We start from the raw sequence: 16,724 nt of genomic DNA, 5'->3' as shown, positions 1-16,724 counted from the left end.
CTTTTTTCATCTCTGATGTTGATATATAACTGTTTTACCGACAGATGTATCGATAGTATCAAATTATATTACAAGATGGTACATCATTCTTAAAACAATACAGCAGGAAATGCTGTTATCAATAATTTTAAATTTAATTTTTGAGCGCCAAACTGAATGTTCTATACATTTATATTATAATATTTGTTATATATAATTGATTTTGATATTTAAATTTTTACGAAAAAATATTTTTGATATTTATATAAACTGACAAAATTCCATACTAAAAGTGAGAATAATAAGATGCTGCAGAGAGAAAAAATCAATAAAGACGTGTCATTTCTGCGCCTGACCGAATTGCATTATACTAGTTGCAACTTATCTCGAGGTTATAATGAATATTGTAAGGTGGTTGGTTAAGTGAAATAAGAGATATAATTTTGTCATTAATAGTAACAATAATGTTTGAAGGAGCTATAGCAGCGTTTTTAAATCGTCTTTTGGGCAGATACGTTGAAGATTTAGACACAGAACGATTTAATATTGGTATTTTTTCGGGCGACACATGTCTCACAGATCTTAAATTAAAACCAGAAGCTCTGGTAAAATAATCAATTTTTGTGCAACATTTTATTCACATCAATATATTTATATCTAATAGATGACGTCCCTTATTTATTTATCTTTTTATTTATTTATTTATTTTTATTTATTTATTTATTTATTTATTTATTTATTTATTTATTTATTTTTATTTATTTATTTATTTATTTATTTATTTATTTACTTATTTATTTATTTATTTATTTATAATCATTCATCATTTATTTTATGTATCATTATTAAGAACAATTATGAAAATTTATATATATATATATATATATTTAATTTTCCATACCTTTAGTATCAACTTGGATTACCTATACGAGTAGAGGCTGGTTTAATAGGAAAAATAATTTTAAAGATACCATGGACTGGATTGCTTTCACAGCCAGTCGTTATATACATAGAGGTAATGACATAGAAATAGATATAAAATGATCTTTATTACAGTTTGAACACATTGATAGAAATTTAACATTTTATTTTTTATAAGGATATATTTATAGTAGCTGTTCCTATATTATATGGCCAATATAATATGGAATTACAAAAGAAATTATTAAGAGCTGAAAAAAGAAAAATATTGGAAGATCTTGAGGGAGATGAAGCATTTACTGCTGGTAATTAAAATATTAAAATATTTTTTTATATTTATAAGCTATATAAATAAAAGTCTTTTTATAATCTGAATTAATATCAAGTGCAAGTTTTATCTATGTAGTTAAAAAAATTATTTTATTATATTTCTTTAGGATTGCCCCTCAATTTTTTTGATGGCATAGTAACATCTATTATGAGGAATTTTCAAATTACAATAAATAATATACACATTAGATATGAAGAAAAACTTTTCTGTAACTCTTTATCTGCTTGTGGTATTTGTATACAAAGTATATCTATGACAACAACAAACAAGTAAGCTTATTATAAGATAACATAACACATTAATATGATATACTTTTTCAACAATCAAATTATTTTATATTCTAGTAAATGGAAACCAGGTATTTATTCAACTAATTCACAAACCCTTTATCAATTGGTACGAGCTGAGTCTCTTAGTATATATATGGATCATGATACGGAGTCTTCTCTACAAAGTTGCCCATCCAAATGGGATCTTGCCAGTTTTCTTGCATGGAAAGGGACAATGCTTAAATCACTCCAAACGTTTGGCATGAGAAATAAAGAATTTCAATTTTGTATGTATATAAAAATTGAAATTAAGGAAATATTATATGAAATAGATATTCATATATCTTTTTGTTTATAGTATTAAAGCCATTCACAGCAAAAATAAAAATAATTATACATAAGGGCAGTGATGTGCAAACTTCACGAATTTTAATTGATATTGTTCTTCAAGATGTGGCAATGCAATTTTCAGAAATGCAATATATTACATTTTGCCATCTATATGATTCTTTACTAAGAGCAATTATTAACAGGTGTATATTTAAAGATATTTGGTTGTATTACCTTTTAGAATATCTTGTATATGTATTTTATTTGTTTAACATTGTAGACCTCATCGAAAATATCGACCTCAGAAGAAAATTCAAGAGAGCCCTTCATCATGGTGGAAATATGCCTATTATTCTGTCCTAGATCAATACATTAGACCATATATATGGAAAAATATAGAGAAGCATAGAAAAAATTATAAGAAATATAAAGAAATGTATACTCAAATTTTATTACAACCAAATGATACAGAATTGAAATTGGATATGCAAAAACTCGAAGATAATTTAACAATAGTGAATATAGTGATAGCACGAGAACATGCTAGGCAGGAATTACGAAATAAAAAAATTAAACAATCTCATGAATCATTGAAAGCAGGTGCAATGGAGGAAAAAGAAGTTGTATTACCTAATGAAAATAAATCACAAGATAATGTACAATCTATTGATCAGGATAGGAGAAGGATGTTCTACAATTTAGCTGATAATGGTCCAAGTGCAAAAATAAAGTTGGAGAAATTGTCAAGACCAATTGGTATGATCAATGATAATATATTCTACTTTACTTGCTGGAACACTTAACATGTTCGTATTATAAACTTCTTTTTTAATGAATTATTTTGATTTATAATGCATAACAATTCATTTGATTCATAACACTACATCTATTTCCTATATTTAGTAAAAAATTTCATCTGAAAAGTACTATGTATATTTCAGATTACAAATACAATTTTACTTTGGCAAATTTTTCTTTGAGCTTACTAAGCAAAAATAAGGAAGTACTTGTAGCTACTGTTACACAATTTCTAACAAGTATTGAAACAGCACCAAAATTATCAGCATTCAAAATTTCTACTAGAGCAGAAAGTTGTGTAGTTGAAGGAGTTTCACAGGAGGGTGATTTAGTCCCTTTGATCATTGTTGATAATGTTTTAACAGGTAATACATATCTACATATTAAAATGATTGAAACATAATAATACCTTATATTAACTATAGTAAAGTTATTTATTTACAGGGAATGTATCAACTAATTTTTTGGCTTTAGACTTTGAAAAAAATGGAAAAGATATGGATCCTAGTTTTGATCTATCAGTAAAATTAGAAACTATTGAAATTATTTATCATCATGTAATAATATAATATTTCCAATCAATATAATAAATTTAGTATCATATAGTAATGCTGTTATCTATATTATTTTTCAGTATGCTATGATGGAAATTATTAATTTTTTCAAATTGGGCAATCCTTATATTAAAGATACACTTACTTGGTCGTATAAATTATACAATAGTGGTGTTATGAAATTTCTGAATTTCATAGATAGCATTACATCACAAACGTTTAGAATAACTTTAAAAATCGATATAGGTGGGCCCTATATTGTATTTCCAGAACATGGATCTATACAAAGGTAAATTTAATATAGTAAATTTTCTATTGCAATTGTGGTGACACTATATGTTGCAGAGAAGGGTATTTAATGATTTTGGATTTTGGAAATATTTTATTGGTCAATGAATTACAAGCAATCAATTTGCAATTAGAAGATGCTACACTTATGGAGTTAGAAGAATTACTTTATGACAGACTTAATATTACATTTAATGGAGGACAAATCCTTTGTTGTCATTCAGGTTTGTAAAAGGAAAAATTCTTCCTGAAAAGTTTCTCTCTTTTTTTCTTTGTTTCATTCTTATTCAGGGGATGACTGGAGGTCTGCTAGAAAACAAAAAGATTCGGAATATCACTTTATATCAAAAACGCAAGCAAATGCTACTATTTCATATAGTATTAAGCCTGAATATCGTCAATTACCAAGGTAATTCATAATAAATAGCAATTGATAAAACATATTTTAATCAATCATATTTTCAGAGTGAAACTTAATGTATCTGTACCACGTTTGAAATTTAATGTATCAGAAAGTAAAATACAATTGATCATATATTTTTTAAATACTTTATCTATATTTTGCTGGAATTACACAAAGGAATATCAAACATTTATGAGACAAATCAATCCTAAAATAAAAAAAAATATACTTGTTTTATCATTAAAAGAGCTCAAACGAATACAGCAGAGTATATGTCTACCAACTGTTACTAAAGCTCAAAAAAAATTTGATCGTGTTATGCAAGAACTTTTAATTAATAATGTACCAAGGCTTGATAGGTAATAATACAATATTTTTTCATTGATTACATTAATTATGTATTGTGTATATTTTTATAAATGTAATATCAATTTAACAGAAGTGTTGTATCTTCTGAAGTTAGCGAAGAAGATTTAGAATTATTATCTAAAACCATAAATTTGTATGGTTTTGATGATAATGTGTCCCCATATAATCATATGAATTTCCTTGTAAGATTTGCTATTGGAGAGGTTAGTATTTCTACATTCACTTTTTTCATTTTTCTATTTTATGTTTAATTATATATATTATATTTACAATAATATATTATACTTAAAATTTAGCTTTCTCTTCATGTGGGATTTATGAATGAAACTAGAGAAGAACCATATTTAAATTTAAGATTACATACAGTGTATATTGAAAGTGGCATAATGGAATATGGATTTGCCATTCAATTTGGTATTGGTTCTATACTTCTACTTGATAAAACAAGTGCAGATATTACTGGATCATATTTGGAATTTATTTCAACAGGCGAATTTCACGAAGTTTTTGTTCTATCATATCGCAAGGTATCTTGAATATTTTCAATTTATTTTTGTACATTGAATGTCGTTTTTTAAAGATTTTTCATCTCTAGGTTAGATCAGACTGTCCAGATTTTAAAGCATTCTTTAAAAATATTGAAAGATCATTGCTTATAAATCTTGTGAACATGAATATTATTCTTCATAGACCTGCATTGCTGAAAGCAAAAAATTTTTGGTGCAGTATTAATCAGTATGTATATCACCTTTTTCTACTTTTATTTATTTAAATATATATTTTTAATTTAAAACATGTTTATTTTAGAATATTGTGTAGAACTCTTTTATTTGAGTTTATTAAAAAACTTTGTTTAGAAATTATTGAATGGAAAGAGAATGATCATGATCCACCCATTCCTCCAGGTAAAATTAAAAATATACAATATTTTTATATTTTTAAATAAAATTAAAAATATAAAATATTTATAAATGTAACTTATTATATAATGACAAATGATATATAAATTATTGTATATATAAGTTATTTCCAATTATATAATAATATTGTGTTCTTACAGGTGCAATTAAGCTCAATTACTCAGCAAGAATTAGTTCATTAACCATTCGGTTATGTGACAAGGATACAGATATAATGAAAATAGAAATATTGGGTATAGAAAATGATTGTATCTACATTGCTAATGAAAGAATGGTATTCCGTATCCATTTAAGAAATTTACTCGTTGAAGATTTGAATGAAGAAACACTCTATGCAAAAGTAATTATTTTTATATATATTATACTATTATACTATTTTGCTTTTTTATTTTATATAGATTGATATGTATCTTGTTTAAAGATATTAACAACTGATGAAGACAAAGTTTTGGATATAAAATATGTGAGACACACTCCAAAATTGTATGTGTGTTCTGATATTGATACAAATCAAGATGATGTTATGTCACATGGAACATTTAAATTGTCTATTGGACGAATTAATTGTGTATTAATTTCAAAGATATTACAAGATCTACACGTAAGAATTGAATATTAATAATAATATTTAATATAATTAAATTTAAAATAATTAATGATAGGAATTTTTCTTATTATACAGTATTTCTTATCACCATTTGCTTCATCTTTTTTTACACATTTCGTAATATACTTGAAAAAAAAATGCATAACATATGTTGAAGAATTTAAAAGAAGTGCTATAAAATTGCATATTTTTATTGACATACAAGGACCTACATTTCTTTTACCACAGAGAAAAGATATTGCAAATCTAATAGTTTTTGATACAGGTATATTTCAAATATAAATATTTAATTCAATAGAATTTATTGTAATATATAATTGGTATATAATATGTTTTAGGTGTACTATCTGTTGAAAATTTTTTCAAAAAAGTTGATCTAACGACCCAAACTATAAAAACTCATTCTATTGATGGAAATCACATAATAATGGATAATATCCTATTAAAATTGAAATCAATGACTGTATCTAGAGCTATTATGACATTAAGTAGAGATTTAGAAGTACAGGTTAGTATAAAAATTTTAATATTTAAATAATATAAAAAAAAATACATTAGTTATTATTTTTTATATTATATATAAAATATATTAGTTATTTTATTTTATATTATATGATATATCATTATTATAGGAACCTATTATTGAACCTATTTATATTCATTTTGACATTAAAAGAAAAACAGAATATCATACTATAATGGAATATGAAACATGTGGATTGTTTAAAATGCACGGATCTGTAGATTTTGTATGTATAAATCTTAGTCAAAGAGATTTACAATCTGTAATGTCGGTATGGAAAGATAATATTTCAAAAATTGTATTTTCACAAGGAAAATGTGAAAATAAAAGATATTCTATGATGGATAAATCTTCAGAGAATATTAATACTGAAAATGCAATGGTTAAAAAATTAGAAGTTTTTCTAGCTCAAAATGAAGCCAATTTATGTGAAATAAACATAAATGTGACTTTGGATGGAGTACAATTAAATTTGTTTTTAGATTCAGATGAGGTATTTAAATTTGATATAAAAGTTATATTAGCTTATGTATATGACATATATGTTTTCTAACTTTCTAGGTGTTGAGTTCACCCGTACGAGATTTAAACCATGGTTTATGTAAATTGAACTTTGGAGAAATAATCAATACATTTGATTTTTATAGTGACAATAGTTTACAAATGAAACTCTCTCTGCAAAGTGTGATTTTACAGGATACACGTAAAGATTCTCTTGTTATAAAAAAGTTAGTATTTTTCATATTATTACAATTAATATCTAATGAATAATGCATATTAGATACATTATATATAATGAGTTTTGTATTTCAGAATTATTCAATCTCCAGCTAAATTAATAGGGTTAAATATTGATTCGTGCATTTCTGTCTCATTGTCACCAATAGTTGATATAACATATAATCAAGCACCAACAGGTGATAAATGTTTCGATATTCTTATTCAAGAAACAAGGATTAATTTGTCAATACCATTTTTATTTCACCTTGTACGATATTTTGTGGATGCTTTACCACATGATCAAATTGAAGGAGGCATTATCAATCATGGATATGAAAACAATAGTGGCCCATATGTAAGTTTATTTAATATATTAATCAGTATACAATAGAAAGATATTTAGTATTAGCAGAATACAACTTAATATCTTATATCAGTTGCGTGTGTAATCACATTTTTTCAAATATATTTATTTTAAATCAAGACCAATGATAATACAACAGGATCAGATAATGCGAATTATGTGCTATATTGTAAGGAACAACCAGGTATTTAATCAATTGATTACTCAAGAAATAACGTGCTGAATGTAATACATATGATAGAAACCTCATGCTTTTATTTCAAATAAATTAAAATTATATAAAAGGTTATTTTTAATTCTATAAAAATTGTTATTTTTATTATTTTTTATGTTAGTATTTTTAATTTATTTCAACAATTATTGAGTTAAGCATTTTACTGTTGTACCTATTATGTTCGATAAAATTGGTAATTATTAATATTTTATGACATTTATTTTTCGATTTTTAGATGTTGCTATATCTGTACGAATACAAAAGCCAGAAATTTTACTATTCGGAGATTTGAAATCCAACAATACACATATAATATTATTTCAAGCTGAAATAATGATAGAGAGTAGTAGCCATAATTGTCTCTCTTCAATAGTTTGTACAATCACAAATGTTCGTGCTAAAAGTACAAGTCAAGGGACCTATCTTCGTCAATCACCACATTGGTTACTTCGTCCATGTGATGTAGAAATATGCAAAAAAGAAGAATTGCTAAATCATACAATGGATATTGTAGTCTCTATAAGTCCTGTTTATATTCATCTTTCTCCTGGAATTATGCATACTTTTATAGATGTAAGTATTTTTATTAAAACATATATTATGGGAATATTGAAACAGAAATGTATAAATGAAACTTATTTAAACATTAACACTTCCAGATAATCAATGAAGCTTTAAGTTTTATAACAAATATTGGTTTAAAATCTGATGATAGAACTATTGGGCATGATTTTAATCAACATACTGATCTGTGGTCACCCAAAAGTGTATCTAGCATACCTTATAAAAAAGTTGAAAATGGTATGTATTTACATAATATTTATAAACCATTTATGAAACATATATCACTTTTGTAATATAATACTTCTTTAATATCCAGAATTATTGGGAAATTTAGATCTATTACATGATTATAACAATCAACATATAACTTTTTGTTTGAAATCAATACCAGTATATATATTAATAGAAATGGAAACAAGCAAAGAAAAAGTTCCTATGATACGAATAGAAACTATTATTGACATTAGCATTGATAATTGGTACAAAAATTTTCATTTAGAATCAAAGTTAAATGTTCATGCGTTTTGTTATGATATTGACCATAAAGTTTGGGAACCATTTATTGAACTTTGTACAAAAGATGGTACTGATTATAGACCATGGATATTAACTATAAAAGTAAGGATATTAAATTTAAAATACATTACAATAATTATAATGAACATATAAATAAACATCTTATATCTCAATATTCTTATTAGATGTATAATGGAGAATCATGTATTATTGATTCAAATTGGACGGATCCATGGCAGCGTACAGACGAAGATTCATTAAAAAAGAAAAAAAATATTGATACTAATGAAGACGAGGATTCAATGGATATGGTCTTTATCAACCCCGAACATACAATTTCTTTACAAATTATTGGTAGTATAAAATAATAATTTTAAAAAACAAATTTTTTTTTCAACATTTTTTATAAATAACACTTTCAGGCATGAATATATATCCTGGATATGACGAGGATTCCGATGATGATGATGATGATAATGCAAAAAAGTTGGCAAAATCTACAAACTATTTATTCTGTAATGAAAGTAGTGAAGATGAAGATAGTGATTCAGCTGATTCAAGCGCAAATGAAGACGACGGTTTAGATCCACCATCAACAAATAATATCGAACTATGTATGTACTTTTTGTGAATTATTTTTAACGTATTAACAATATAATATGTGTGATTAAATATTTGTTTTTAGCAAGTCCTGTCACTGAAACACAGATTAAATTAGCGCAAACAACAATGTATATCATTATATCCAGTGAAGATATTATTAATTTTACGATTACTCCAAGTAATCTCGCAATTATGAATATGATTATAGATTCATTCGTAGAGGTTAAGAATGGAATACCTATAATACCTACAAATATAAATGAGATAAATTTGCAAAATAATATAGGCCATGCTAGTAGAATAGAGCTGCTTGTTCAAGAAGAGGTAAATTACAGGAGAATATATATAATTTTTCTATATTCATATTATTCATAATTTTTATATTTTTTTTAGATTGATGGTAAAAGTACTACACGAGTCCTTACTGCACGAAACTATCAATGTGACGATTCTCCTCCTAGTACGCCAAACACGCCTGATATTGAGCATATTTCTCGTAGCACAAGCCCACAATGGATTACTAATGAAAATGGGTTAATTGATTTCGATGATAATCCGTCAAATGGTGTAATATTCACGCAAGATATAATTAATAACGAATCTCCAGTTTGTCTATATAAAATGATCACTGGTGAAATATTACATATAATTATTGAAGGTAAATAAAACATTATTATTTTATTATTTTAATATATATATATATATATATATATTTTTTTTTTTTTTTTTTTTTTTTTTTTTTTTTTTTTATGTATTTAAAATCTTAATTATATATTTGGTATGTATGTATATTTTATTTGCTACTTTAGGTTTTGAAGATGTTTCAGTATATTGTCCAAAACGACAAGGTTGTAAATTTATTCCACTTCGACCTGTGAAACATAATGTGCAGTATCATTTAGTTGTAGATACAACTATCGATAAGAATTTACAACGTACAATTTCGATTCGATCGCCTCTTCAGGTAAATACAAAAAAAGATTATTGTAATTGAATTATGAATATTGATTGATACACAAATCAATTTATATTTTTCTATTTACATGTTAGATTCGAAACGAAACGTCATATGCTTTAGCCCTTTATTATAAAAAACAATTGGCAGAAACATTGAAATTGGCAGATATTGGAGAAGCAATAAATCCCTTTGATGACAATATAAGAATGGGAATTATTGAACCAGACTGTATTTACAATGTTCCGCTTTATATTGCATATCATTTTCCTATATATGTAGAACCAGCATATTTGGAGTAAGTAATTTTTATTATAAAGCTAAGATTTCATCAAGAAATATAAACAAACGTAAAATATATTGTAGAAATTATCAGATTAGCGATGAAGGTATTTATTGGAAAGAATTAAGTATAATAACTGACACAAGCAAAGATGTGTTTTGTAAATTAAAAAATAATGAAAATCAAAATGTATTTTGCATAAAAGTAGTGGGTACTGAAGTTCCAATGTTAATCCCGCAAGGCTCTAGAGTACCTAATTATTTAATAAATATCATTCCACCTGTTATACTCAATAACCAGTTACCTTTTGTTATTGATATTGGAATACCTTGTATAAATTATGAAGTAAAAATTGAACCAGGTGATAAAGTAAATGTGCACTCATTAATGTATACAGGTGATATACAATTCAATTTTAAGGCACGTATAATTATAAATTAAAAATTATATATATATATTGTTAAAATTTCCGTATTTATACCATTGTACACTTTTATATAGATTCAAAATTATTTGGGAACTCAATGGACTGGAACTATAAAAGTCAATATGAATTTGGAAAGAAAATTTGTATTAATGAGTACAGATAATGAATCGTATTTAATTAATCCATTTATAATACGTGTTGAATTGTGTAAAATTAAAAGCTGGTATATTATTATCCATGCTCAATATTGGATAGTTAATAAAACTGGTTTACCATTATTTATACAGGTAAACAATATTTTTATTTGTAGAAAAAAAAAACTTATTTTTCGATTATGTTAATTTCATATTTTTAGGAATGTCATATAAATTTATCCTACGAGATTCCAGAAGAGGAATTATTGGTTTTGTCGCAAAAAAATAATAAGAAAGATACTATTAGATTGAGAGCTCATCAGTCTGAATGGTCTCTGCCATTTTTTCTGAATGGAATCAGTTCTATGTCTTTAATTGTTTGCAAAGATATTGAACGCGGAAGAAAATATCGAATATTGGCAGAAATAAGTAACTCACGTTTGTCTCCATTATTCACAAAAATTATTACTTTTCTACCGTATTTTTTCGTTCATAACAAAACAAAAAAGGCACTAAGATTTATGGAAGAAAATGATCATGCTGATTTATGGAATGATTTATTACCTGGACAAGAAGTTCCATTTTGGCCAGTTACAGAATCATTAAAAATGAGGGTAAAATGGAAACATAGTCTATTAGATTCTCAACATTTTGATATCACACAAATTGGAAAAACTGTATTAAGAATGGATAATGGTGTATGTTCATATTTATTAATCAATTTTACTAAAAAAATAAATCAATCAAATGAATGAATAAATAAATATGCTATATTCACCTTTATTTTATAGTCAGCTCTATGCATAGAAATTGAAGGTGGAACAAATACTCCATATTACATTGTATTTCGGAAATATATGGTTGGGGATGTACCAGTGAGAGTTGATAATCTTTGTACTGAACTATTTCTTAAAATCAATCAAATTAACTCTGGACAAGTGACCTTGTTAAATCCATTTCAAAGTACACTATATACATGGGATGATCCCAGTATGTCAAGAGAACTTATGTGGAATATTTATAATAATAAAAAATCTAGTTACAAGGCTCGATTTGAAACTGTAAATATTATTTATGTTATTTTTCGTATTAGTATTTATTGATTTTTATCTCTATGTTAATAATATTATATTTAATTGCAGGATGGCTTTGGACAAGAAGTTGTACCTTTTGTTACTGTTGAATGCAGAGATGGTTGCACTGTATCCACTGCCAAGTCACTCTTGCATACAAGATCATCCTACTCACAAGAGAAAATAACTACTAGTGCTGATGATGATAAAAATTGTAATTCTGAAATAAAATCATCTAAAGTAGGACAAATGCGAAAAGATAAGATTACTATTTATTGGGTGAGCTATATGGAAGCTGCACAACGTATCTTATTATTCACTGAAGATGAAAGCATATTTTTAAAAGCACGAAGTATTATTGAACCTGAAATTAGCAAACGAGAAATATTTCTATCAATTGCAGGCATTGGAGTTAGCATTGTAAGTAGCTTAAAGTATTAAAGTAATTATTACTATTACATAAATACTTTTAATACCTATCGGCATAATATATTTAATGTAGATTTCAAAATGCAATGAAAGAATTAAAGAATTTATATATGCAAGTATAACTGATTCCTCTGCGTGTTGGGAACTCTGTTTTGGAAAAAAATGGAAAACTTTATCACTTGAATTAAGTGCTTGGTTAGAAAATAAATATATAAATTCCTTCAAAAAAACACAATTGGATAATTTTATTGACGTAAGTCCGTACTATGAACTTTTAATTATTAAGAATATTACATTATATATGTGTATATGTATGTATGTATATGTATGTGTATATATATATACACATATTACATATACAACGAACTTTTCTATTATATTATCATCATAGGTTGATCTTGTGAAAATGCATATGACAAAACCCTTTTTTGGAAAATTACGTAGAACATATTCACCAGGAATTTGGATACATTGCAGGCAATCAATGACAATGACATATTTCCAAGGTTACATTCATCGGATACAGGTACTTTGATTGCAATGCATATTTCATAACAGTAATAATTACAAAATTGTTTATATTCAGGTAGATAATCAACTTCACGATGTCACTTTTCCTGTTGTCCTACACTGCAGCTTAGAAAAAAATATCACTAACTTTATGGGCAATCATAAATCAAAGCATTGTTTAGAATTTATTTTGTTAAAACAGAATAAGCTGCATAGAACGATTTATAAGTGCGTACATATAACAACATTACTATCAAATAGACCGTACTTTTATCAAGTTAGTTTTTTTATAACATGTGTACATATTCGACATTTTTTGTAGGGGTATAAGTGTCATTCTCAAAAAATTCGATATAAATCTCCAAGAAGAAGTCGCGCTATCATTAATTAACTTAATTCCGAAAACTACAGAAACGAAGTATTCCATAGCGGCAAAACTTCGAAAGGATGTTTCGAATGTCCATACACATATGCATCACAAAAATACTGACGTATGTAAACATATTTTTATTTTTTGTTTTTCTAGCACCTTATATATTGTTAATGCCACCATTTTTATGAATGATTATAAATAACAAAAATTGTAATTATAGAACTTACGGCGTAACAAAACCACTATAATTGAATATATGTATATCTCTCCAGTTATAATATCTTTAAAGTTATTAGCCAATACAGAGGGACCTAAAATATATAACTCTAGTGACCTGACAGATTATCATAATATTGTTAAATATATTTTCGAATATGCAGAAAATGGATCTTTCGAAAAACATGCAGAGTTTAAGTTTGTATTAATATTCTATTGTACTCTTTTGAACTGGATCAAATGTATGTATACTAATGAAAAAATTTTTAATTTTTATTACCATATCAGATTTCCATACTATGAGAAATATTTTACTACAACCAATATTAAACAATTACTCTTGGAAATATCACGGAATTATATGGTTCAATTTACACAACAATTTCAAGTTCTGATACATTCGATCACGGTTTTAGGAAATCAATATGGTTATAATTTCAAATCTCTAAATAATTTTTATGATCCAAATTCAGTGAGTAACAAAATCTTTTTAGTATTTTCATATTATGATTATCAGCTAGATAATACTAAATGTTTTCGTAGATATTAATATGTGGAGAAGAAATACCAGAAAAATTGTCCCATGATATTGCATGTCTTTTGGGACATGCTACTGCTGATACTATAATTCCATCGGTTGTTAACTTGAACAACTGTGAATCACATAATCAACGCTCTAAGGTATTAGATGCTATAAACTATAAAGAAGAAAGATAAAGTATTTAAAATGTCTTTAAAATATGTTAATATAAATATGTTAATATAAATATCACTTGTTTTCATGGATCTCATATTGTTTTCTTTGTAGGAAAAAGAATTATATTTTCATAGTATTGACATATCTCCAGCCAAGTTCTCTATAAATAACGTTTTCTCTACTGACATTGAATTAGAACTTTCTGGCTTGATTTCTTTGTCAACAAATAGTAAGTATAATATAGATCATGATTAATAACTTATATTTACTACAAATATTTATAAACTTTATTCGTGTAAACGTCACTTTATTGATAATTACTTTAACAAATATCATAGGTCTTCAACGAGAAGAATTAAAGTACTACTTAAGAACATTGGGAAAAAAAATTTCTGCATTCTTTAAGATAGAAAATGCTTCTGCAGAAACGTGTCCTAAGTTAATAGAGAACATAATCAAAAGGTAAGACTTAGTTTTGTTATCATGTAAAGTAAGTGATTATATCTTTTATAATATGAATTCTTTGTTTTTTGTATCAAGTTTTTAACTTATAAAAATTAAAATAATGTGTCTATATATATAATATAAGTAATATATATTTTAGGATACAGGAAATGGGATGTAAATTCATTTCTCGAATTCGTTTACCGCGATTCATCAGCCCTTACATGGTCAGTGCATGTACAATATATACATTGTGCATTGCAATTGCATTGTAAAAGATTAATTCATCTTTTCACAGGGCGTCGAGTTATACTCAACGCACAAAGCTAAAGGAATGCATTTGTTAGAGCTCATAAATAAAGATTACCATGGACAAGTGGATACCTATTGGGCACATAGTATACTTTCTAACGATGGAAAACTGATTGCTCTTATATCTTTACAGTAAGTAGGTTTTATAACTAAAAAAAATAACAAAATTACTTAATACACACTTCTTCTTCCTCAGACGAGTTTACCTGATAGAAAAAGCGGCTGCATGGGGATTGTGGAATATCAAATGGTCCATTGACATGAATCATTTATCTCCACCAACTGTTGTTGAGGATAAGCTTGTTCTGCACGTAAATAAGGTATTTAATTCATTATAAATGATTCAAAAAATACATCCTAGCAGTTCTTATGCTTATATGGGAATATAAAGACGTATTTGTGCATATTAGTGCCAGTACGCATATGTAAATATGCATATATCTATGCAAATCAAATTTTTTGTGATAAATATAAGGAAAAAAAAATTCCATATAGTTCCATGTAATGCTCACAAACCAATGGAAGAGTCACTGATAAAAAATTCTGTACTTTATAGAATGAACAAGCGTCAACAGCCGTTGTAGACTGGTATTTGGAAAGTAAGGAAATGGAAGTCCTGGAATGGCTGTGTCGCAAAATAAATACTGCAATGGCTTTGAATATGGAGAGCAGTATTTGTTCCAAACAAGATGTATAATATATGAAAGTTGACTATAAAAGAAAAATTGATGTATATTTACATTAGTTCGGCATAATAAACTCTATTATGAATGCAAGTTATTCTTCATCGTCCTACATTTTTTATCTTTTGAAGTCAGATTGCATATCCATCTGGATAAAGTACGTCTAGTTTATTTCATAATTTATTTACAAAAAGTCTTAGTAAATTACACTTACAGGCATCTCCACTCGAACTAAAGTAAATAATTTAAGAGCTACACGTATGTAGATATCTATAGAGTAGGATACTTTGGGGTTGGGGAGAAGCCGGGACCAGGGAAAGTGTTCTGTTTAACTTATTATCTCCTAATTACTTTAAATTAAATCCAAATCTTTATAGCTATTGCTCTGTAACTTAATTTCGTCGGTTAGATCTTTCGCTACTGAGTAAGGAAGTACCAGTGGAAGGTGTGCAACAACAAGTCAATGCATTACCGTTGCATGGATGATCAAGTGGGATTTACATTAGGTAAATGTATATGCAAGAATCCTCAAAATATGTGCAGAAGCTGACAATCGGTATTTGTTAGTTTTACAATAATATATGCACTTTAAAAAGCATAAAGTCTTGGTTATAAATATATCCCCCTTACAGTCGTTTAATGGCACGATCGATCTTAAGTTTAAATTCTTCTTCTTTTCTTTTTTCTCTTTATAGTCATTTAGTACATAATCACCCCGGAGCTTTTACTATAATCGTTCTTCTGCGTTAGTTTATCACAACGGCATTTTATTACGTTTATAAATATGATTTATTCCAAAGACTGCAGTTAGACATCGCTACTTTCAATTCTCTTTTTTTTTTTTAGGAAGCCATCGAAAATGAAATCCACTGAAATGCGAAATCTGATATACTTAAGTGATCGTTCGACATACTC

The 16,724-nt window shown here is 26.5% G+C and overlaps 1 protein-coding gene across 5 annotated transcripts; it reads left to right on the top strand.

Moving 5' to 3' along the window:
• The first annotated feature begins 338 nt into the window (after positions 1–338).
• Positions 339–15,902, top strand: LOC124951607 (vacuolar protein sorting-associated protein 13C-like). Of its 5 annotated transcripts, XM_047500258.1 has the most exons (52): positions 341–584; positions 887–994; positions 1,079–1,205; positions 1,338–1,500; positions 1,576–1,787; positions 1,859–2,033; positions 2,111–2,586; positions 2,772–2,993; positions 3,073–3,185; positions 3,263–3,471; positions 3,528–3,694; positions 3,762–3,879; positions 3,936–4,232; positions 4,313–4,445; positions 4,539–4,769; positions 4,838–4,977; positions 5,050–5,147; positions 5,303–5,502; positions 5,584–5,763; positions 5,845–6,034; positions 6,108–6,277; positions 6,402–6,785; positions 6,854–7,020; positions 7,106–7,367; positions 7,497–7,560; positions 7,826–8,163; positions 8,250–8,391; positions 8,471–8,772; positions 8,856–9,024; positions 9,093–9,284; positions 9,356–9,597; positions 9,667–9,931; positions 10,083–10,237; positions 10,324–10,526; positions 10,595–10,931; positions 11,013–11,225; positions 11,294–11,770; positions 11,864–12,133; positions 12,215–12,565; positions 12,648–12,827; positions 12,966–13,100; positions 13,161–13,312; positions 13,407–13,575; positions 13,678–13,871; positions 13,962–14,145; positions 14,217–14,354; positions 14,482–14,599; positions 14,709–14,832; positions 14,975–15,041; positions 15,113–15,258; positions 15,323–15,446; positions 15,683–15,902. In XM_047500258.1, exons 1-52 carry the CDS (start codon positions 444–446, stop codon positions 15,821–15,823), a joined length of 10,275 nt encoding a protein of 3,424 aa, XP_047356214.1. In that variant the 5' UTR covers positions 341–443; the 3' UTR covers positions 15,824–15,902. The 5 variants fall into 5 exon arrangements, with proteins under 5 accessions (XP_047356216.1, XP_047356214.1, XP_047356215.1 ...); XM_047500259.1 differs by having other exon boundaries at positions 6,402–6,518; positions 13,678–14,145; XM_047500257.1 differs by having other exon boundaries at positions 13,678–14,145.
• Positions 15,903–16,724: the final 822 nt, after the last annotated feature.

This window comes from Vespa velutina, chromosome 9 (genome assembly GCF_912470025.1).
Source record: "Vespa velutina chromosome 9, iVesVel2.1, whole genome shotgun sequence".
Lineage (NCBI taxonomy): Eukaryota > Metazoa > Arthropoda > Insecta > Hymenoptera > Vespidae > Vespa > Vespa velutina.
Note: the sequence above shows the minus strand (reverse complement) of the source record. Positions and strands in the feature narration are given on the sequence as shown.

Excerpts from the sequence above, each read along its gene's own strand:
- LOC124951607 (XM_047500257.1), top strand. The coding sequence starts at position 444 with ATGTTTGAAGGAGCTATAGCAGCGTTTTTAAATCGTCTTTTGGGCAGA. Across the intron at positions 5,148-5,302 it reads TGATCCACCCATTCCTCCAG|GTGCAATTAAGCTCAATTAC; the intron begins GTAAAATTAAAA and ends GTGTTCTTACAG. Across the intron at positions 12,134-12,214 it reads ACAAGGCTCGATTTGAAACT|GATGGCTTTGGACAAGAAGT; the intron begins GTAAATATTATT and ends ATTTAATTGCAG.